Source organism: Rattus norvegicus, chromosome 11 (assembly GCF_036323735.1).
Source record: "Rattus norvegicus strain BN/NHsdMcwi chromosome 11, GRCr8, whole genome shotgun sequence".
NCBI lineage: Eukaryota > Metazoa > Chordata > Mammalia > Rodentia > Muridae > Rattus > Rattus norvegicus.
In genome coordinates this window covers 47528486-47550573 of record NC_086029.1, presented here as the reverse complement: position 1 = coordinate 47550573, position 22088 = coordinate 47528486, and the positions used below count along the sequence as shown (strand labels likewise).

The 22088-nt window shown below is 46.0% G+C and overlaps 1 protein-coding gene across 3 annotated transcripts in view; it reads left to right on the top strand.

Moving 5' to 3' along the window:
• Positions 1-19262, top strand: part of Kcnj6 (potassium inwardly-rectifying channel, subfamily J, member 6) — a 247037-nt gene extending 227775 nt beyond the window's left edge. Inside the window, 2 exon segments of one of the 3 annotated variants that reach the window (NM_001393803.1) lie at positions 3954-4241; positions 15147-19262. In NM_001393803.1, the coding sequence (NP_001380732.1) occupies positions 3954-4241; positions 15147-15151 (293 nt within the window). In that variant the 3' untranslated portion in view covers positions 15152-19262. 3 annotated transcript variants of the gene reach the window in all.
• Positions 19263-22088: the final 2826 nt, after the last annotated feature.

Sequence of the window (22088 nt, the reverse complement as noted above, 5' to 3'; positions counted from 1 at the left end):
CATGCATGCATACAAAACATGACTCATCTCCAAAGGGGTTAAGCCTGAGCAACCACGGCCCAGGAATCTGAATTCAAGCTTCCTCGAATGGCATGTTCCACCATTGGAAGTAGAAATAGGGACTTTAAAGAATGTTTAAAAGACAGCTGTGAATCAAAGCATCAACCAAGCACACTGGTGGGGAAACCAGCAGGGAAGCTGCCCGCAAAGCGGGGGAACCTCTTCTATGGTCCACAGACACCATCTGAAAATGTTCTTAGCTTTCCAGTTGGTAGAAGCTAGTGTCCTGCTAAATCAATACAATCCAAAAGTTTTACCGAATAGCCACAACGTTGTAAGGTCAATAAAGAGGCTGGAAATAATTGGCTATTGGAGACAATTTGGGCTTTTAATATGCAACGTTCCAACTCTCAGCAATCATGCAGTTCTGGCCAGTCAATCATTCTTCAGACTCCTCAGCTCAGATGGGGTGTCAGTTCATAGCATCCAGTTCCTGGGATACACCAGCATTCAGAAATAATACTTATTACTTGATTCAATATTTAAATTATGGATGAACCAGTTACTTTAGCAAGTGTAACAGGGCAGGTGTAAAATGCCTTTCCTGGGGTCATTTTGTTTGTTTGTCTTGAGGTTTTTTGTTTTTGCTTTTGTTTTTCAAGACAGGGTTTCTCTGAATAGCCTTGACTGTTCTGGAACTTACGCTGTAGATCAAGATGGCCTCAAACTTATAGAGATCCGCCTGCCTCTGCCTCCCAAATGCTGGGATTAAAGCCACCACAGCCGGCTCTTTGGGTCATCCTTATGGCATACATTTCAATTCGTTTCTACGTAGCTGTAAATCAGCCACTCCCAATTTAGTGTTGGGGGAAGCCCGTTGTGCAGCGACAGGACAGTGAGCCTGAGCAGAGCAGGGGCGCTTGTATCTTCATGGCCAGATTCAGCGATGTTCATATCCTTGTGTCACATTAGACCATACTGCCCTGCTCCCATCTAACAGTTGGGTAAGTCACCAACACCATTCTTCCAAGGCCGGCAGCCCAGTGCTGAGACTCCAGCACAGTCATGTAGGCTGTTTGAGTGCAGTTCTTCCTGGGGCGAGCAGGGGGCGCTGAGGGAAAGGAGAACAACCCGCCACACAGCCCGATCTTTGGAGTGAAGTGGCAAAGCTCCTCCGTGAGGAGTCCCTCTTTGTTTTGGAACGCCAGCAAAGTAGCTCTAGTTTATACTGTTCGGAAGTGGGGTGCTTTATTCTTACTGAAATCTTACTCTCTAGGCAGATCTGATCTATTATTTGTCTGCTGCTTCGCCCTCTGGCTGTGCCCCGATGGGCTTCTCCGGATGCCTTTCATCCTTCTCTATTCTGCACACGGCCTCTCTCTTTGTAACTTGTCACTGAATCTAAAAATAGAGCTTCGGCTGCTAAATTTAAACCATGCAGGGTCAGCCGGTGTTTTAGTACAGGTTCCTTAGCTACATGTCTCTGTACCTTCCTGGGTCCTAGATGGAGCAAGCCTTGCACAGCTCGCCCCTTGTGGCTTTATCTAGTAACATCACAGATACCAAAAGATGTTCTTTTGTTCTTGGGTGTTCGTTTCTGAAACACCCAAGAACCCAGTAGAGAGACTCAGAAAAGTTCTCAGTAAAGAAACTGTAAGATTAAATGATTTTTACAAAAACAGGACTGGGAAGATGGTTGTCAGTAAAGTGCTTCCAGCACGAGGCTGAGGACTAAATTTAGTCCCCAGAAGCCATCTTAAAAAAAATAATAATTAATAATTAATAATACTAATAATCCCAGCTGGAAGATGCAGAGACAAGAGGATCCCTGGGGATTGCTGGCCAGACGGTCTAGCCAATTGGTGAGCTCCAGGTTCAATGAGAGATCCTGTCTCAAAAAATAAGTTGGAGAGTGAATATGGTACTCAAATCATTTCCAACTCTTCCCTCTCCCCCCTGCAATTCCTACCATGCTCCATCCCTCTCAAATTCTTACTTCCTTAATTATTAATGCTTACATATGAATACATACCTATATATACCTACATGCATGGACTTCTTTCATTGTATGTATGTCTGATGCGAGTTGCCTGCCTTTGCTAAGTATGTTTGGTTCTGTTTTTGTGGTTTTTCCGCCACCGTGATTTCAGATCAGGTATAAAGAGCTGGTAGGAGAATGCTTCAGATCCTCTGTCAATTTTTGATTGTGGGGGCAGGGGTGCTCCAAATTCAATGATGACCAAGAACACCTGCAGACATGACTGGGTGGGTCCGCCTGTACAGGTGAGAAAGCCCCTGTAGACATGACTGGGTCAGCCTGTGCATGTGTGGAAGCTGCAGAACCAGAACAAAACCTTACCAGGCCATGACGGGGTGTGGACCACATACTTGGTTTTACTGTATGAATAAACTATGGTATGCTGTATAATAAAACAGAATTGTTACCATAGAATGTAGTCAACACAAAATTATACTTTAAGAAAAAATGCATTTTTCCCTTATTGTTCTTTATACCAGCACCTATCTCTTCATGTGGAGTTAAGCTGCCACCCAGAGTCCTTTTGTTTCCCTGAAGGACTCCCATCATGATTCGAAGTAGTGCAGAACTGATAGCAACAAATTGACTCCAATTCTGTTCAATGAATGTCTTCATTTCTCCTTTTTTTTTTTTTGTGAAGGATAGTTTTGCTGGGTATAAATTTTCTGGTTGACAATTTTTTTTCAATATTTTGAAAACTCTCTTCCCACTGCCTATTATGGAATATCCACATAGTCTACCAGTTTAGTCAGAAACAGAACTAGAGAAGCCAAAAAGCAAGGTTAGTTACACTTAAAGACTTCCCCAAAACTATGGACTTTGATGGATTAGGTCTTTGTTTTTATTTTGACTGGTGGTGCTGTCTGTGTGCTATGCTGAGTTTTACAGCCTGAATGGAATCAGTTGTGCTAAGATCTGGGGAGACCTGTTATATGTCTTTTAGCTTTCATAATTGTTTTGTTTGTGATTTGGCAGGAAACATTTTTATTAATTCTTTGAAAATGCCATGCAATGAATTTTGATCATATTCAGCACCAACTCCTCCCTTAACTCCTCCCACATCCTCCCTACTTACTACCAACTAATGTATTATTATTATTATTATTATTATTATTATTATTCCCTTAATAATCCATCAACTCAATTTATGCTGTCCATGACTTCTTCTTGTGGGGCTATCCACTAGAATATGATCACCTCACTAGGAGCCACCCCCTTGAAGAAAACTAATTCTCCCTCACCCCAAAGCCATCAACTATCCATAACTCCTCAGTCAGGAGAAGAAGTTCATGAGCCCCTCCTACTCCATTCTAGGATATCAAATAGCTTGATCATGTGTAGGCGCCACAGCTGCAGTGAATTCATGGATGTAACAGTTATCTGTCATGTCCAGGAGATTCTGTCCCAGTCTTCCCTGAACCTCTCTGGCTCTTAAAATCTTTCTACCCCATCTTCTGTAATGTTCTCTGAACCTTGGGAGGAGAGAACGTGATATAGATGTTCCCTTTTGTGGCTGAACATTTGTTGTTTGCCCTTTAAGAAGTTATGTTTCTTAATTTGTTTTACCTATTAAAGTCCATGTGAGTGTGTGTGCATGAGGGGTGAATTGTGTGTAGGGAGGACGCATTGCCATGGTGCATATGAGGCGGTCAAAGGATAACTTTATGGAGTTAATAATCTCCCATCTTTACATGGGATTTGGGGGATTGAATTCAGCTTGCCAGTTTCAAGAAGTCCTGGAATTTCATGACATATATCTACAATGTGAAAGACAGCTCCACAGCTGTCACCCTACGATGCTGGTCACAGTACAGCATAACTATCTGCCCATATCAGCTCGGCTCAGCTCCCAAAGTCTCCTTGGCTTTGGGAAACCCCAAAATGCATCCTAAAGCCAGTTTTCTCCTCTCCACAGGAATGACGTGCCAAGCTCGAAGCTCCTACATCACCAGTGAGATCCTGTGGGGTTACCGGTTCACACCAGTCCTGACACTGGAGGACGGGTTCTATGAAGTTGACTACAACAGCTTCCATGAGACCTATGAGACCAGCACCCCGTCCCTTAGCGCCAAAGAGCTAGCCGAGCTGGCTAACCGGGCAGAGCTGCCCCTGAGCTGGTCTGTGTCCAGCAAACTGAACCAACATGCAGAACTGGAGACGGAAGAGGAAGAGAAGAACCCGGAAGAACTGACAGAGAGGAATGGTGATGTGGCAAACCTAGAGAATGAGTCCAAAGTGTAGACCCAGCTGGGTCAGCCTCCCCCACTCAGACATGACCCCTCCTTGTAGACCCAGCTGGGTCAACCTCTTCCACTCAGATATGACCCGCCCTTGTAGGTCCAGCTGGGTCAGCCTCCCCCACTCAGACATGACCCCTCCTTGTTTCCCATTTCCTTCTTTTCTGTCTCTCTTACTTTGACCTTGATTTATTTATATTTAATTTTGGCATTTCCAGAAAACAAATCTTCAAGGTGTAAAATACCTACCTGCCCCTCTCAGACGTTCAGATGGACAAGCAGACAGGGATTTGGTTAAGGTACAAGGTACCTTCATTGTGCCCAAGCCTGGTCTCCACTCACAGAAGAGACTTTTAGCTACTTGATCCACTTTATTGTCCAATCCAAATCACTCAAAAGAGCTGTCAGAGCTCTGACCCAGTGTCACAAAGAGCGAGGTCTGTTTACCATGGCCACAGGTCAGTCTTACAGAGCCCTGTCCATCTCACCCAACACAGGGCAGGTACTTAACCATAGACACTGATGGGACCGGACCCAGGTGAGGGAAGGATAGACCACTGTACATAGATCTGCCCTGCGGAATTATTTTCTTTCGGCAATTAGAAACAAACCCAGCATGCACCAGAGTACCGTGGAGCAGAACTCCTAGTGATGTACATATCATTCCTGTAGCTTTAGACGTACACTTTAGAAATAAGAAGAAAAAAGACTCCCAATGTACAGTAGGCATTTCCGTTCTGATATCTGAGTCTTCTGACTATTTTGATCCCCTTGACTGCTGGCCCTCTAAATGCATGGCCTTTGTTCCAGGTCCCAGACTGACAGTTGTTAGAGCACCTCTGTGTTCCTTGTCATCCTTATGTTGACTCTAACAAGCCATAGGTGTGGGGACAGTCTGGAGGTCTAACAGATGGCAAAATGCTGGCAGACCATGACACATTTATAAAACAGGTGTCGTTGTTTAGAGATAATGAGGGTCTCTCTCTGAGCACCCTTGGGAGGCTGTACCAGGAACAGGACTCTAGCACAGCCCCACGTGACATTTCCCATGAACGTGGAGTCTAGCAGTTTAAGAAAGCTTTCTGTAAAAGCATTGATTGCTAATCTATGTGGTGATGAGAAACTGCAGGCTCTCCACGGAGCTGTCTGGTCAGCAGAAGACTTGGGGGTAAAGCCAAGACATTCAAGAGTGCCCTGTGGAAGAAATGACAGTTTCCTGCCCTCTCACTTCATCTGGCACGCCTGTCCCTGGGCCCCGCCCTTACCTTTTCTTACATTGGGATTTTTTTATCTTCTGCCATCATTGTTGCTACCCTTATTGTGAAACGACCAGAATTCGATACACAGAGTAGAGAGCAGTCTTTGTGGGAACTGACAAATCTCTCCCGGGTGTGAGAGTATGCCGCTAATTGACAATCTAACCCGTGTCTCTCAATCAAGAGCACAAACATCAACAACAGCCAAATAGCTCTCTCCGTCTCATTTTAATCCTCAAGGAAGGAACAAAGGAAGGCAGGCAACATGTGTAATAGTCCAAATTCAAAACGACTTGAAAGAGAAGACTGGGAAGAGAGACTTAAGTGAGGTCTCAGGGGCAGGTGGAGATTTCTCACTGTAACCGATCTTTCTTGTTGCTTTTGCATTCATAAACTGTTCTTAAACACCATTGTCCATCATCAATATGCATCGAATAGATCTGAATTTATCTCAGCTCCTTCAGATGTGCTTAGTTTGAGACTCCATACCATTGAGGTCAAAGAGATCAAACTAGCTGGTCCCCATCCCCGCTGCCCCTCCCCCCTCACCAGACCGGTCCACACAGGGTTTTGCTATAGTCTCGGGACCTTGCTTATAAGAGAGGTACCCCAGGTCTTACTTATGGGAAGTGGCTCCTCCAACCAACATCTGGGTTGTTCCTCTCCCTCAGCAGAGATCTTACCACCCAAAGCAAAGCTATTGAGCGTGGCCCTCCCTTGCCTGCCAGCATTTCCTTTTGGCATTGGTTATTTATCGATGGAGACACTCATCCGCCCTGCACTCTCTAAGCAGGAGGTGATAGAGGAGGGAATCCTGAAACAATTCCCCAGAGGCTGTGGGAGTGCCCATGGCTTGACCTTGTTTTAGCCTTATGAAGGCCGCCCTGCTTTGGGGCACCAATCTGCAGCAGCCCAAGATAGGGCCTGTGTAGCACAAAGCAAGATGGAGAACGCCTATGGATGATCTGCCGACTTAGCTCCTGAAGATTCGTTGGGCCTTTTAAAATCTATTACTGAGGTCTGAAGGACAAAGGATCCTCACTGATGGGTTGAAAGAGCAGCTCTGAGGTTGATGGCTTTTTGTAGGATGACACAATAAGGCCTGGGCAACACCAGTGTCACTTCCTCAGCCGTGCTGTGACCACAGCAGGCACTCTGATGGTTCTTTCCTGACTCTCATCTTCTTGCTGTCACTGTGCTGGGTGATGCAAGTGGAGCCTGTTTGTAACATGAGCTCAAAATCTTCACAGGGAGCGTCCCTAAAGGACCTTTTATTAGACTGTCCTTAGCAAACGTGTCTATTTTTCTACGGTCACTGAGAAAAAGGTTTAACAGTGTATTTTGTGTCAACTGTTAAAATTTGAAATGTCATTATGACTGAATTTTCTAAGCAGCAAGTAGCCGGTGGGGTTTTTCATTAAGATGATTCAACAAAAGGGACCCTAATGCCTCCCCTTTCCTGTCCACAATCCCCAGTCACTATCCCCACAGTATCTCCTCCAGCAAATCAAATGCTACAAAAATGATACACCTATCCAGGCACCAAGACCCATAACCATTGGAGAGTACACTCTCTTTCTCTCTATATCTCCCCCTCCCCCTCTCCTCCCTCCTTCTTCCTCTCTCTACCCTTCTCCCTTTCTCCCTCCCCCTCCTTTTCTCCCTCCCCTCCCCCTCCTCCTCCTCCCTCTCTCTCCCCTCCTCTTCCCCCTCCCCCTCCTCCTTTCCCCTCTCTCCCCCTCTCCCTTTTGGGGCTGCTTGGTTGTTATCGCTGAGTCATTTCCCCCCCCCAATAAAGCACAGTGAAATCCCTAGACCAGATAAGTACCTTGAACTCAAGGGTAACAGTCACTACAGTTGAGTCCAGTCTACGGTCAGGTTAGCTCCTTGAGGAAAGAGAAGGTTTGTCTGGAAGGATGGAGCAGAAGAGACCTCTGTTCTACTGACACCCCCTCTCCCATTAGCTCTCCTATATATAGGAGATGAAATCAGTATTGTGTTTGTCTGCGGTGGTCCCTGGGCACGCAGCATGCCTGTGTTGACACATTAGAACGGCCACGTTACATCATTGGCTCATCCCTTTCAAGTCCTTCATGTTGGGTATGGTTGTGACTCCATGAGGTAGAACCCTCTCTTCCTGCACCTTCCTGTCCGTCCCTCTCTTTTGTCTCTCTTTAGTTCCAGACCCACTGATTTAATTTAGTACCCGAGTCCCCTAACAGAAACCTAGCTACTGTATCAAGATGTGGACCTATTTCTTAAGCACAACTTTTACGGGTTTAACCAAAGTAGGACTCTGACATGCCTGGTTTTCTCATTATACTCTAATTTATAATTTAATTATGACTACACTTTAAAGCCCGGACGTTCAAGTTTCTTTCTTTCTTTCTTCCCCTACCTGTTGCTTTTCTGGTTGAACTTCTGGTGTCTTGGAGTGTTTGGGACTGACCAAGGGTGCAGGAGGGAGTACACAGATGCCCTGGAAGACCCCATGAGCACACTTCGAAGTGCCAGATCCTTAGCTGAGAGAAACTGTGAAAGCCTAGACACTCGCTACCAGCACGACTTAGCAAGAGTCACCTGGTCATTTCTTTCCCTGACTTCAGACATGTTCTAAATGACACAGAAGCCTAGACGGCAGCTTCAGAAGAAATGGCCTCTATGTGTGACCAGTATTACTACGCTGCACTCATTTTTTTTCCGGCTTCATCCCAATGGATAGCTGTAAAACTGAAAAAGATGAACAAAATTTGTATAATTGATTGATATTACAACACGGCTTAAAAAAAACACTGTCTTAAGTTAGACTTGATGTCAAACTGTATTTTAAAACATGTTCCCTTTCACGTTAGAATAGAGTAACGACTCCCTCTTCCCAGTCTGTGTACCCTGGCGTCTCCGAGGGGACTCAGGACTCAACATGTCATGTAGATGTGGAGACTGTGAGAAGGTCTGTCAGGAACAAGGGCAGTATGTACAGTTTTGACTGTGCATACCTAACAACAGGACAATATTTTACCTGACATTGTAAAGGCAGGACACTCCCACAAATTATCCCTTGGAACTCTCACCCGCCACACGAGGTCAGGTACTGTCGTCTTTGTAATTGGAGTTTGGGCAAATTGACAAACTTATCAAAGGTCCAGGCCAGTTAACAATAGACCCTGGCCTCAAACCCAGGTCACAAGGGTGTGAGCGAGCACGGGGTGATTTTTATTATGAAAACATTTGGCACACCAAGCTGCTAAGACGGCTTTACTGTTACTACATACCCTCTTTCTAGCTGATGCCAATGCTCATGTTTATAAATGGTTGGGAGGAAAACAAGCCAAGAATACTTGGGGGACACAGGAGTCAGATCTCAGGGGCCAGGGATGGAGCTTGGTTAGGAGTGTGCTTGCCTAATTCATGAAATGACCCATGTTTGGTTCCTATCATCGCTGAGTAAATAAAGCATGTTAGCACCCCACCCCCACCCTGTCCATTATAGCATTTTGGAAGTGGAGGCAGGAAGGTGAACTCAAGTTCATCCTCGGTCATATGGGGAGTTTGTGATTAGCCTGAGCTACCTGGGACCCTCAAAAGAAAATGATGATTCAAATTTCGGTCCATAAGTGGTTCCATTGGAAAACAGGGTATGAAATCTGTGCGTGGATTGCCTGGGGCTGCTCAGACTCTGTTCTAGGAGACCTGAGTAACTGCAAGAGGTCGTGTGGCGGGCAACACCTGTACTACTATTACTAACTAATAGTAACCATTGCATGTGTGTCAGTTAAGAATTAAACTAGTTAAGAATTAAACTAGTCCCACGGGCGTCTGGGAATGTCAGAGTACGACCTCTTTCCCCACCCCAGATCTCCTGGGGTTGCTAATAGTTCTGTTACAGCACAACACGTTATGGTTTTCAGGGCTCACAGAGAAAAGGCTTGCCTTTCCAACCCAGCCTTTCCGGGATTCAGTGTCTACCTAGGAAGTCGCTAGAATAGAACTGCTCCTTAATGCGCAATAAAGACATGAGACGTCCTGGCCCATCAGCTGAGTACAGCTTCTCTGTGTCCGTGGGCTTTCAGTTCTACAGACTGTCCAGCCCGCTGGTGTCTGCTCGAGTGAGGCTAGCAGTGTGAAGGAGAAGGGTCAGGGGCTGAGGCTAATCCCACATTCTTGCTGCTTCCTCTAGTCTGGAACTCGGGATTGGTCCGTGGTGTAAAGGATCCAGGAACCTCGGTCACTGTTTCTTTACATTGGCCCTGGCTCTCTCTGGCCCCTTGGATAGAAGTTCAGCATGAGGATGACCAACTGCTCTTCCAGGGAACCTCAGAGGCTTTTGGAAGCCTTGGGGGCTAGAGCAAGGTTACTATATCATTGGAGACTGCAAAGCAGACCAATCCCAGTGATAGGAACCTTAGATGAGGCTATATTAAGTGGCATTGTCTAGACTCATAAATTTGATTTACTTTTGGTCTAAGGAAGCATTTCTCATCCTGGTCAGCTAAACTTGGCATTTTATCTTTTATATTATATTTGAGACAGAGGGGGGAGAGGGAGAGAGAGATAGAGAGAGAGAGAGAGAGAGAGAGAGAGAGAGAGAGAGAGAGAGAGAGAGCACAAACACATCAGGTTCTCTTATGAGTGATTTCGAGGAAATTAGATGGAAAAGAAAATATTTTGCAACAAATTGTTGTATGTTGTGCTGTTGATCCCACATCTCTAACTAAGTGGGTGACAATGTCCTATCCATCACAGAAACCATGCAGAACTCCTATAACTACTCAACCACTTAGAAGAAACAGCCAGGTTACCCACCTTCAAAGTCCAACACCACAAAACTTAATCAATGTAAAAGGAGCCAAACTTCTACTTGGCCTCATGCCTTAGCAAAAGAAAGCTTCACACACCCACCTACTCACACGGGACAGCCCCAGGGAAAGGAAGGCAATGCTTCAATATACAAGATGAGTTCAGGGACGTGCTCATGCTGATGGAGAGCAAGAGGGTTAGTCGGTTGGCCGGTCGTTGTCAAAACTCTATAATGTTCTTTTCTACACTCTTCCCCTTGGCTTGGATGCTGATGTGTGTGAGGTTGGCAGACAACAATGACCACAGAGTCAAGAGGTCTCAGTCCGAGGTAGACGGGTTCCTTCACGGACCCGACCAATCACAAGATCAAGGCTCAGCGCCCACTGTACGAACACTCACCATTAAAACTGTGACATCAATGTAGCCAATCTATACGATGGGCTGTTCTTCTCAGGCAATGTAAATAAATTATCCGCTACCAACAAGCACTAGTGAACCTAACATTGCCAGTCATCAGGGTTTCTAAATTTTAAACAAAGCTCATCGTGTATTCATCAAGAGCCCCACAGGAAGTCCCGGGAGTCTAAGATCAGACCCAGGTTGAGGCTGGACACCCTTCAGAGTATTCCAGTGCTAGATTTACAGTCATAAATGCAAGCAACAGGCCACCCAGAGCCAGAGCCTCAGATTCCAGCTGCGACCCATGGGAACCTCTGGGTCCTTCAGCCAGAGTCCTCAGAGGAGGAAGAGCACTGCCCTCAGATCCACTCTGCCATCGTCTCTCAGTCCCTCTGTCTGTGAGAGCAACCCCAGCAGCCCCCTCCCCTGCTCAGTTTAGCCAGTGACAAGGCTCACTGAGGCCTCTCAGAACTGCCACACAGGGTCTGTTTCTTGCACAACCAGACAACGACAGACGTGTCTTCTGAGGTCTTTGAACTCTTAAGAATACCTAGAAGGGGGGTTGGGGATTTAGCTCAGTGGTAGAGCGCTTGCCTAGCAAGTGCAAGGCCCTGGGTTCAATCCCCAGCTCCGAAAAAAAAAAAAAAAAGAAAAAGAAAAAAGAATACCTAGAAGGCATTTTTCTTTTGTTTGTCTGTTTGTTTGTTTATTTATCTATTTATTTTTGTTCTAGAAATGCCCACCATCCCCTGCCCTCTCTCCAGCCCCCTCTCTCCCCCTACACCAGATCCTGCCCCACCCTCACTGTTGTTCCTCTCCCACCCAGTTCCCTCCCTCCACCCACCTCCTGACTATTTTGTTTACCCTTCTGAGAAAGGTTCAAACATCTCCCCTTGGGCCCTCCTTGTTACTTAGCTATGGAGTGTGTCGTGGTTAATATCTACTTCATCATCAGTGAGCGCACACCACGCATGTCCTTTGGAGTCTGCGTTACCTCACTCAGGATGATATTTTCTAATTCCATCCTTTTGCCTACTAATTTCCTAATGTCCTTGTTTTTAATAGCTGAATCTGGGAGGTATTCTTAACTTCACAGAGCACCTTCTGGGTCAGGAATGAATTTAGGCCTTTAAAGTCTGTTAGGTGCCAGCCATATGTAAACCCAATAAAATACTAAAGTTAAAAGGACATGTATAAGGCAGACGCTACGACTTCACCCCAAGGATTATCTCGGTGATGATTTTGTGTGCGTGTTTATTTTCTCATTAGATACAAATTCTTCCTGCCTGAGAAATTGTCACTTTGGGGTCTCCCAGTGGTGTGAGGACAGGAAGCCAGTCACTTGGGGGTATCACAGTGACCTTTCTGGATAGTCGAACCTGCCCCTCAGTCTAAGCAAGTCTCAGAGCTGACCTGTTGGAACCCACCTTACAACCAATATGACTCCCACCTAGGCCTCAGATACATGCCCAGGCCCGCCCATCTCAGCACCAGGGCTCACCTGGTGTGCGTGCTGGATCTTCAGGGACGCTGGAGGAGAAATGAGAATTTTCCACACCCCAAACATCACACTGTAGGACTTGCTCCCATCTACCAGGCATCGTGACTCTCCTTTTTCCCCACACTCCCTGTGGTTTACAACTCTCCCTCTGCTAGCGGCTGCCCTACAGGAACAAAGGATCCTCTGGATGCTACACAATGTGGTGGGGGTGGGTTGTTCCCAGGCCTTCGTATCTAACACTCAGACTGGGAAATATAAAATAGACACTCACAAACATGTGTGCACAGACACATAAACACAGGCCACATTCTTAGACCCTCCAAATGGGTATGACCAAATCCGCAACGTTTTCAGAAGATTGGGGTTGGAGAGAGCTCGGCAGCTAAGAGCACTTACCGCTCTTGCAGAGACGCCATGTTTGGCTCCAGACACCCAAGTCAGGCATCTCACAACCTCCTGTAACTCCAGCTCCAGGCGAACACGACAGTTCTGACCTCTGCAGGCAACTGCAGCTCTGTTCACATAGTTACACACACACACACACACACACACACACACACTTAAAACAATAGAAGTAAAATCTAAAAGAAAAGGTTTCTGGAAGTCTAAACGTGAGTGAGGACCGCCCTCTCCTACTATTACAGTGGCATTAGCTTTCAAATGCTCTTACAGATCAATGATCACACCCCCGACCGGACCCGCCCCCGCCCCGCTCTGCCCCACCCCGGCCCCACCCCCGCAAACATAACCCTTCTTCCTGGAGTGAATGAGAACTCTGCTTGCTCCCCACACCCCGGTCCCCGCGTTTGGTGGTGTCATTGTTTCAGATTTGTAAGACGTGTAGCATGGTATGTTACGGCTGTGTGCCGTTCAGTTCACTGCGGGATTAAACGCCTTCTCAGCTACTTCCTGTCTGTCTGTAGATTGTCACGTTGGAGTGGCTCTGCTCAGATCTTGTGTTCACTCTGTAGGTGGGTTGTTCGTTTTCCTATTCTTGAACTGAAAAGGCTCTTTGTATATTTTGGATACCTGTTCTTCTTCATTAGCTGCATCTTTCGGAAATGCTTCCCCTTGCTGGCCGTTCCTCTTTGCTCTGCAGAAGTTTCTTATTTCAGCGAAGTCCAGCCTGGCAATCAGCCCTCACAGACCGTGCCTTTGGAGCCGTATCTAAGACACCATCATAAACCCCAGTTTGGCCGGGACTTCCTCCCGTGTCCTGGGAGCTTTGACATTTTAGCTGTTCCCCAGGTCTCGGATGATGCCTTGGGACTGGTATGAAGCTTGTGTTCAAATCTGTTTTTATCTTACCGTGTCTAAGCTGTTTGCTGAAACAGCAGCCTTTGCCAGTTTGTCAGAAAGCAGCCTCTTCCCGGCACAGGCTGATCGCTGAGATACGTGGCCTGTGTCCGCGCTCTCTAGTCGGATTCTTCTTCTGTCTGTCTACTCTGTTACCAATACTACAGAGTCTCCACAGATAGACTAGCATTGAGTCTCGGCAATGGCAGGCAGGCAGTCCTCTGTTTTCTCACTATTTCTTCAACAGTGAATAGTTGATTTCGTCTATTCTGGGTCTTTTGCTTCTCTTACAAACTATTTAGAGAGCCGATATCCACACAGAAATCTGTTCGACTTTGGATTGGTATCGTCTTGCCTCCAAAGATTAAGTGGAGAAGAGACAACACCTCTGTTTTTTCTGTCCCGCAGACCCCAGGATGTTGTTTATTTATTCTTTGGATCGTTCACCTTTTATAGTTTTCCACACAGAGATCTTTCACATACTTTAATAGACTTACACCCAAGAATTTCATTTCAGGGGGGTGCTAACTTAAATGTTCATTTTTTTAAAATTTCAGATTCCAATTGCTCATTGCTGGTATTTAAGGAAGCAATTGGCATTTGTATACTAATTTGTGTCTAAAATATTTATGTAAATTTTTAATCTTGGTCTTGCCAAGCGTGGTGGCACATGCCTTCAGTCCCAGCCCTCAAGAGGCAGGGGCAGGGGGATCTACATGAGTTCAAGGCCAGTCTGGTTTACAAAACAAGTTCCAGGACAGCCCAAGGTGCCAGGGTTACACAGAGAAACCCTATCAAAAAAAAAAAAAAAAGAGCTTTTTGTCAATTCTTCAAGATTAGAGGTGAGCACGTCATCTGTAAATGATAGCTTTTTCTTCCCTTCTGATCTGTAGATTTTTAGTTAACTTTTCTTGTCATATTGTATCCTCTGACCTTTAGAATCATGTTTAAATAGTAGTAGTTCCTCTGATAGGTCTGAACAGGAAACAAGCTCTGACGGTTAAGTGAAGTGAACCAAAATGAAGTTCTGAGTGCTGCTCCCCGTCTAGGAAATGTCCCTCTACTCACACTTTATGGAGAACCTTTTGTTGTCTGTAACAGTTTTATAAATAACTGTATATGGCTCAGAGCCCCAAGATGTGATCTCCAGACAAAAGAATAAAAGGTATAAACATAAACAATGAGGCATTACATGGTTGAAAAGTGATCAATAATCTCACAGAATGACATAGAATAGCCTTAAGTGCAGATTATTAAGTTTAAAATTTTCTAAAAAAGACCACAGTGCTGCCCGCTTTTGACTGTATGCTGCTTGTGGAGGATTTTGTGCTGAATGGCTCTTTGGGTTTTATCAGTTCTCTTTCTATAGCTTTTGATATTATCACATATAATTTTTATCACTCTGCCCACTAATCTGGATTATGGGAATTTGCCTTTAAATGTTGAACTGCCTTCCTTATCTGGCACAAGGCCCGCTCGGTCGTGGTATAGTTTTCCTTTTATGCATTGTTCGGTTCGGTTTGCGAGTGGCTTGTCGTTGAGGCTGTCTGCATCTGTGTTCGTGGGAGCTGTGGGCGTGTTGCTTTCATTTACTGAAGTATCTTCTCCTCGTTTGTCCTTAGGGTGATGCTGGGCTCCTAGTGTGGACCGAGAAGTATTTCTCCTAATTCCATCCTCTGAAAGACATTACAGAGAACTGATATATTTTCCTCCCTAACTGCTTGGAAGAATTCACCCAGAATGAACCCATCTGGACCTAGTGCTTTCTGGTTGGGAAGGTCATCAATAATTTACTTAAAGTCGGGGCTGGAGAGATGAGGCGGCGGTTAAGATGGCTTATTGTTCTTACAGACAGCCTGGGTTCAGTTCCCAGTGCACACACGGTGGCTCACAATCACCTAGAACTCCAGTTCCAAGGGACCTGGCACCTTCTTCTGGCTTCCATGGGCTACTGCATGCGTGGGATGCACGTAAGCTCACACAGGAATCCAGACTCGTGCGCATAAATAAAAGTAAACGAAACTTTGAAGTCTCTAATGTATAGACCTTTTGGGCTATGTTTTTCTAATGTGAGTTTTGGTAGACTGTATGTTTCTAGTAACGATTGTACTTCAGCCATGCAGAGATGTGTGGACAGGCCCTTTGGGGTTCTTTCTACGACCACGGGGTCTGTCGTTGTGTTCCCTGATATTTCATCAGTTCTCTCTCTCTCTCTCTCTCTCTCTCTCTCTCTCTCTCTCTCTCTCTCTCTCTCTCTCTCTCTCTCTCCCTGCACAAATAGAAATGTAATTATTTTATTTCAAAAAACTGGTTCTTGACTCCACTGATCTCTTTAGTCACTTTCCTGTCTTTAGTTCTGTCAGTTTGTCCTTGCTTACTTTGGATTTAACTCGCTCATTTAATTACGTGACTGATCTCAGATTTCTTTCTGCTCGCTGCATCCGATGCTACGGATTGTCACTCCGGCCGCTTCTACTTCGTGTCTGATTGTGGTTTCTCATCCTCTCCGAGTTCAATGTCTATTTTTAAAATTTCTCCTGAGATTTCTTCTACGTTCTGAGAATTGTGATGTTTAATCCTAAAGTGTTTAGAGATGCCCCAGGTCTCTCTCTGTGGCTGATTTCTAGCTTCACTCCACTGTGTTCTGCAGGGGAACACTGTAGAATTTGTATAGTTTTAATGTGGTACGGTGTGTCTAATGGCCCTGAATGAAGCATCCTAGTGAATGCTCTCTGTGACTTTGAGAAGAATTGGTCACCAGATGTTCGGTTCCTCATTTTTCCAGCAAGCGTTTGACGCCACCATGCCTGTCTCTCTGATTCCACTGTCCGTCTCTGTTTGATCCCACTGCGCATGTCTCTATGTTTGACCGCCCCCCCCCCCAACGCGCATGTCTCTATGTTTGACTCCACCGCGCATGTCTCTATGTTTGACCCTACCGCGCCTGTCTGTGTGATTCTGACTAGCGCCCCTAATTACATCTCATCAGTTCACCTCTATGTCACTTTTAAACTTATGGTCCCTAATTGAGTCAGCTTTTTAACTTTCAACTTTTAAAATCCTTTGTTTGTAAAAGTGAAATTTAACTACCACAAACACTCTTGTGTCCAGCAATCCTTTACCAACCACACTCCTCTCCCACCTCCTACCACACTAAAGCAGGTGGCAGCCAGGCAGGTTGGGGGGTAGGCACTGTGTTAAGACATAGTGACCTTCTCCACAGTAGAACACTTCACGGAAGGTTAGCAACATGGATGTAGAATAAACACACTGCTACATATTAAATGAAAAAGTCATCCGGGGAATGGAGGAGATGATTCAGGTTTTAAGGGCATTCACTGCTCTTGCAAAGGACCAGAGTTTGATTCCTGGCGCCCATGTCAGGAAGCTCACAGCCACCTGTAACTCCAGCTACATTGTATCCACTGCACCGGGATACATGTGTCCATTCTACCACAAACAGATACCCAGGAATGAAAATATTTTTTTATAAGTAATCGAATGCTAGCATGGTATTAGCAAGCTGCATCCAGTACACCACCAGCTCTGCCCCTCTGGAAACGTGCAGGCAGGGGTTCGCCGAAACTATGTTGGTTCTAAACCAAACAAACCGTAAAGGAGATGCTATGGCCCTTCTGTCTTTTAGCTGTAACACATGTTAACGGAATCACTTTATTTATTTTCTGCCCTGTTTTAGTTATTGGCCCAAAACGCAAAAAGGAAATCCTTCTCATTATTAGTTTAAAATAATGACTGTATCTTCTTCTCCCAGTAAGGGGCCAGATTCTTGCTGCGGCTGAGTAAGGACTCTTGCCCTTGAACTATTTCCTAGGGCAGAAAAATAATGTATTCTGGAGAAATCCACTAATTCAAAGTCCACTATCAGTACCAAGTTTTCACACCCCCTAATCATGGTTCTAGGAAACACGGGTTAAGACTGAGTCTAGTCTGGCGGAACTTGCTTACCTGTGCTGTGCCATGAAGGTCTCACCAAACTGTCACAGAGACCTGCCAAGGAGGACTCCCAGAAAGCTCTGGAACTGTATTATAAAGGTTGAGGTATCATGAGGTCCTCACCAGCATCCAGAGAACGCCAAGCGTACGAGCAATGCCTGCTGCTCTTCCAGGCTCCCAGCATCCACGCTGGGCAGCTCACAAGCAACCCCAGCCCCAGAGAACGAACACCCTCTTCTGACATTTTCAAACACCCAAAGTGGCATAAACTCACACAGACATGCACACATACATGTAAATTAAAGTTAAATGTTAATTTTAAAATGTTTCGAACAAACATAACACCCCCCCAATGGAAGCACAAATAGATTTAATCTTCAATTCTGTGCGCATCAATTTTCCCAAGAACTTGAGATTTTAATAAAATGCTTATGTCCTTCAGAGAAATAAGGTTTTCATGTTCAGGGCTAAGGGAGGCCTCAGGTTCAAGGCTGAAAGGGTGACAAAGCTTATTTGTGTCATAAACAATCCAAACAGCTTGCTAAAACTCCATGCAAGGCTTTCTTGGAGGTTCGTGTGTGTTGGTTACACTCAGTGAGTAACTGCTGCCCAGTGACCAAGGCCTTAATTAAGCAAGGATCTCTGAGGACACTAATACATAGTAATATCTTCTGTTGTTCTCAACGGGCTACCACCCTGGAGCTGTCCACTCTTACTGAGTGAGAAACCCCTATGAGCAAAAGCTAACTCCCACGTTACTCATGAAAAAAGTCAGTTTTAGGGACAAGGCTAGTTAATCCCGAGAGACAGCTAGAACCAGTTGCCTGGGATTTAACAACAGCAAGGCGGGCTCTGTGTGGACAGCAGGCAATAGTGTGGTGTGGCAGGAAGAGGTATACCTTGATGTTTTTTGAGGCCTGGGTGGGCTTTGGAAGGAGAAAGAGAAGCCAGAATAAAACACGGCCGTAGAGGACCAGGGGACAGTGCCTGGCTAGTCTACAAAGGATAGGTGGCTTCCCAGGAGATTTGGTAAAAATACTTTGTGAAGACTGGTGCTAAGTCATAGAAGTCTCTGAGCTAAAGGTGGAGGAACACAGTCTGCAGTTTCTTAAAGCCATCATGGTGTCAAAATAGCTCCTAACTCTTAAGATTGGACAAAAGAACGGCCTCCACTGACCAAGATGTCCTCGACACAACATGTCAAGCACTCCAAAACAATTCAGTGAGTCTGGGAAAAAAATTTTTTAGAAAGTGGAAAAGTAGAATTTCAGTAAGAGTTGACTATAAACCTGGCTAATTCATATGCTGAGAATGCTGGAGCGTTCACTGTAGCTTTCTTTAAGCAAAGCCAATACTCTTCTAGAGATGCCAAGAAAACACAGGGAGAAACATCTTCCCCCAAAAACCTCTCCTGTGAAGGCTTCAAGTTTCTTCGCAGTTAAGTAGCTGATGCCTGCTTCTGAGGTCATTGCTGCCAACCTCCCCATCAAGCTTTTTAAAAACGAAAGCCAGGCAGAGCCCCAGTCCTGGTTTGGCTCCTGACCCACCTTCCAATCCTTTTGTAACTCCCTTGACTCAATCCAAGTATGTCTGCGCACGGACAAGGCGAAAGCATGCTTGATGCGAAAGCACAAATTATGTATTGAGGAATCTCTACAATGCCAAATTTTTTTAGAATAAAAAATATATATATATTTAAGAACTCGCTGTGTTAGGGAAACTGTTTACATATTGAGGCGTTCCTCTTTTTTTGACTGGAACAATAAAAGAATAATTTGATATGGCCTCGGTTTCTTTTTTATATTATGTTCGTCCAAAGATGTCATTCTACTCTATGGGCAGGAGGAGAGTGAATTCGTCTCAAAGCGCTATGAGCTGCCATGGGGTCATTCAAAATGTGGGAGCTTGCACCCAGGATCCAAGGGCAGTCCCATAATTGTGTGGCGGCCCCCTCCCTCCCATTTTCCTCTCTGTTTTATGGTCTCTCGGCCTGTGCCTCTTCAGCATGTTGTACTGGAATGCCCCCGGCTCCCTGCCTGATTCCCTCTCTCTCTTTCCGTGGCGCATGATGAAATAGCCTACAGACACTCACGCTTTCACAAGTACGTTAAGACTGCTAACACCTCACTCTGCCAGCCTAGCGTCCCCCACCTTCAGCAAGCAGCTGTTTATTCTACCAGTGTCTGACATTTTGACAAAACACAGCACCTCCTAGCACCACGGCAGGCCTTGTGGGACCGCCTGTGAAATGAGTCCCTGAGCACTGCTCACTCTGAGACCCAGGCAATCGTCAGCGTATGGCCAACTAAGGTAAGTTTTCCCAAGCTCATCACCCATGGGGGCTGTGCAAAAGGGACTCCAAAGGGCACCATCGGGGACTCTCAGGAAGCACTCCCTGAGATGAGCCTCCTCACTTCGCTCCTCTCCAGCCAAGTTCCCTTGCCCAATGCACCAATCGGACTTGATGCTCCCAGACATAAATGACTTACAGGGCGCAATTTATACAGAGTCTGTTGCCGTTGTCAGATGTTTCTGTTGGTATTCCTGGGCTCTGTTGATTCTGGGTCTGGGTTGAAACAGAGGATCGGGGTTGCAGGGAGTGAGAATGGCTTCTCAGCTCACTGAACAGAAAGCAGAGAGAAGGCAGTTGTGGGGCATTAGCCTCGAGCCGGGAGGAACCAAAAGAGTATCAACCAACCTTTGAAGACATGCCCTCAGAGACCTGCTTTCCCAGCCGGGCTCCACCACCCAAAGTTTCAGCCAACTCTCAAAACCAAGGTGGGGACCAAGGGTCAGACCTGGGAGGGTGAGGGCTTCCGGGTCACACACAGCACACAGATGCTCTTTTCTCCCGATTATGGCTCTCCCTGCCAGCCGCTTGACTTGTAGTCTTCTTCAACCACAACTCTGTATTCTATTTTCTGTGAAAATGTTGAGCTAACCCTGTCCCCAGAAGAGACTCTGGAAGACCCGGCGCAAGGGAATCCCAAAGACATGAGAGACATTGCTTAGGTAAACCGAGGATGAAGCAGGGTTACCAGGTCCACTGGAAATGGATCTTAGCTCTTATTTCTTTCAGACTTTGACTAGTCTGGGAAAAAGCACCACGTTTCCATTTTTAGCGATTCCTTTGGATCGGATGGCATCTCCCTTTCATGGGCTGTGGCTTTATCGCAGCACAAACACCACCACAACAGACGGCACCGCACACATGAGTGTGTCGGGGATAGGTGTGGGGCACCCTGTGTGCACACCTGGCCTATTGCTAATCTCCCACATTAGCAGCGCAAGTCCCACTGTCTCGCTAAGTAACTGGAGACTATTAAAGTGGCTAGTCCAGAATGGCATTGCGGATTACAACCAGAGTCACACAATTGTAACGCTGAGTTGAAAGGTAGACTGTTGGCTACCTGTTAAACTTTTGCAGACGACTTTGCATTTAAGAAGACGTCAAAGCAAGCTCCAACTCTCATGGCCAACCTGGTCATGGGGCATTAGCCTCAAGCCGGAAAGAACCAGCAGAATATCAACCAAGGAGCCAAGGCCAGCAGAGACATGATACTGGCTAATGTTAGGTCTCGATGATCTTACTAACTGTCCTGTTCCCAGCTGGCCACCAGGTAGGTAGGTAGCCCAGGGACCCTGCATCAGTGGGTGGACATAAAGAACAGGGGTCAGGGCTTGTTGGAGACAGCAGCAACTTTATAAGCAGGAACCCTTGACTGGATGCTAACTTCTACCTCAGCACTAAGCGCTCCCAGTCTTCTCTTAAGGCCTCATGCAACTCCTCTGTAGCAGAACTCATGCAGACACAGTCACCGGAGACTGACCCCTGGGTTGTACTGTAAGCCAGCCCTCATCAGTATAGAATGTTGTGGTATGGCATACAGCAGAGAGGTGGGACAGACTGGAACTGTCCTCGGGTGCCAGGGTCTACATTTTCAAGGGTGCTTCATTTGTTACTAAACACAGCATTACATGGTTACCATCGAATGAATAATGTTAAACACAAACATTTGAATGGCGTTTAAAAAGCCGTTGGTTCCTGATTGTCTTGCTATCTCTATAATTACCTGCTGTACTGGCTGGTTTTGTGTGTCGACTTGACACAAGCTGGGGTTACCACAGAGAAAGGAGCCTCCCTTGAGGAAATGCCTCCGTGAGACCCAGCTGTAAGGCATTTTCTCAATTAGGGATCAAGGGTAGGAGGTCCCAGCCACTTGTGGATAGAGCAGTGCCTAGGCTGGTGGTCCTGGGATCTATAAGAAAGCAAGCTGAGCAAGCCAGGGGAAGCAAACCAGTAAGTAACATCCCTCCATGGCCTCTGCATCAGCTCCTGCTTCCTGACCTGCTTGAGTTCCAGGCCTGACTCCCTTTGGTAATGAACAGCAATGTGGAAGTGTAAGCTGAATAAACCCTTTCCTCCCTGACTTGCTTCCTGGTCATGATGTTTGTGCAGGGATAGAAACCCTGACTAAGACAACTATATTTCTGGAGCTACTAAGCCCAGCCGTGTTTGTGGGATGGCGTGTCCCTTCCCAGCTCCATATTCATTGACAGCAAGTTGGGAGTTTGAAACTGGTCTTGATGACAGAAGTTTACACCATAGA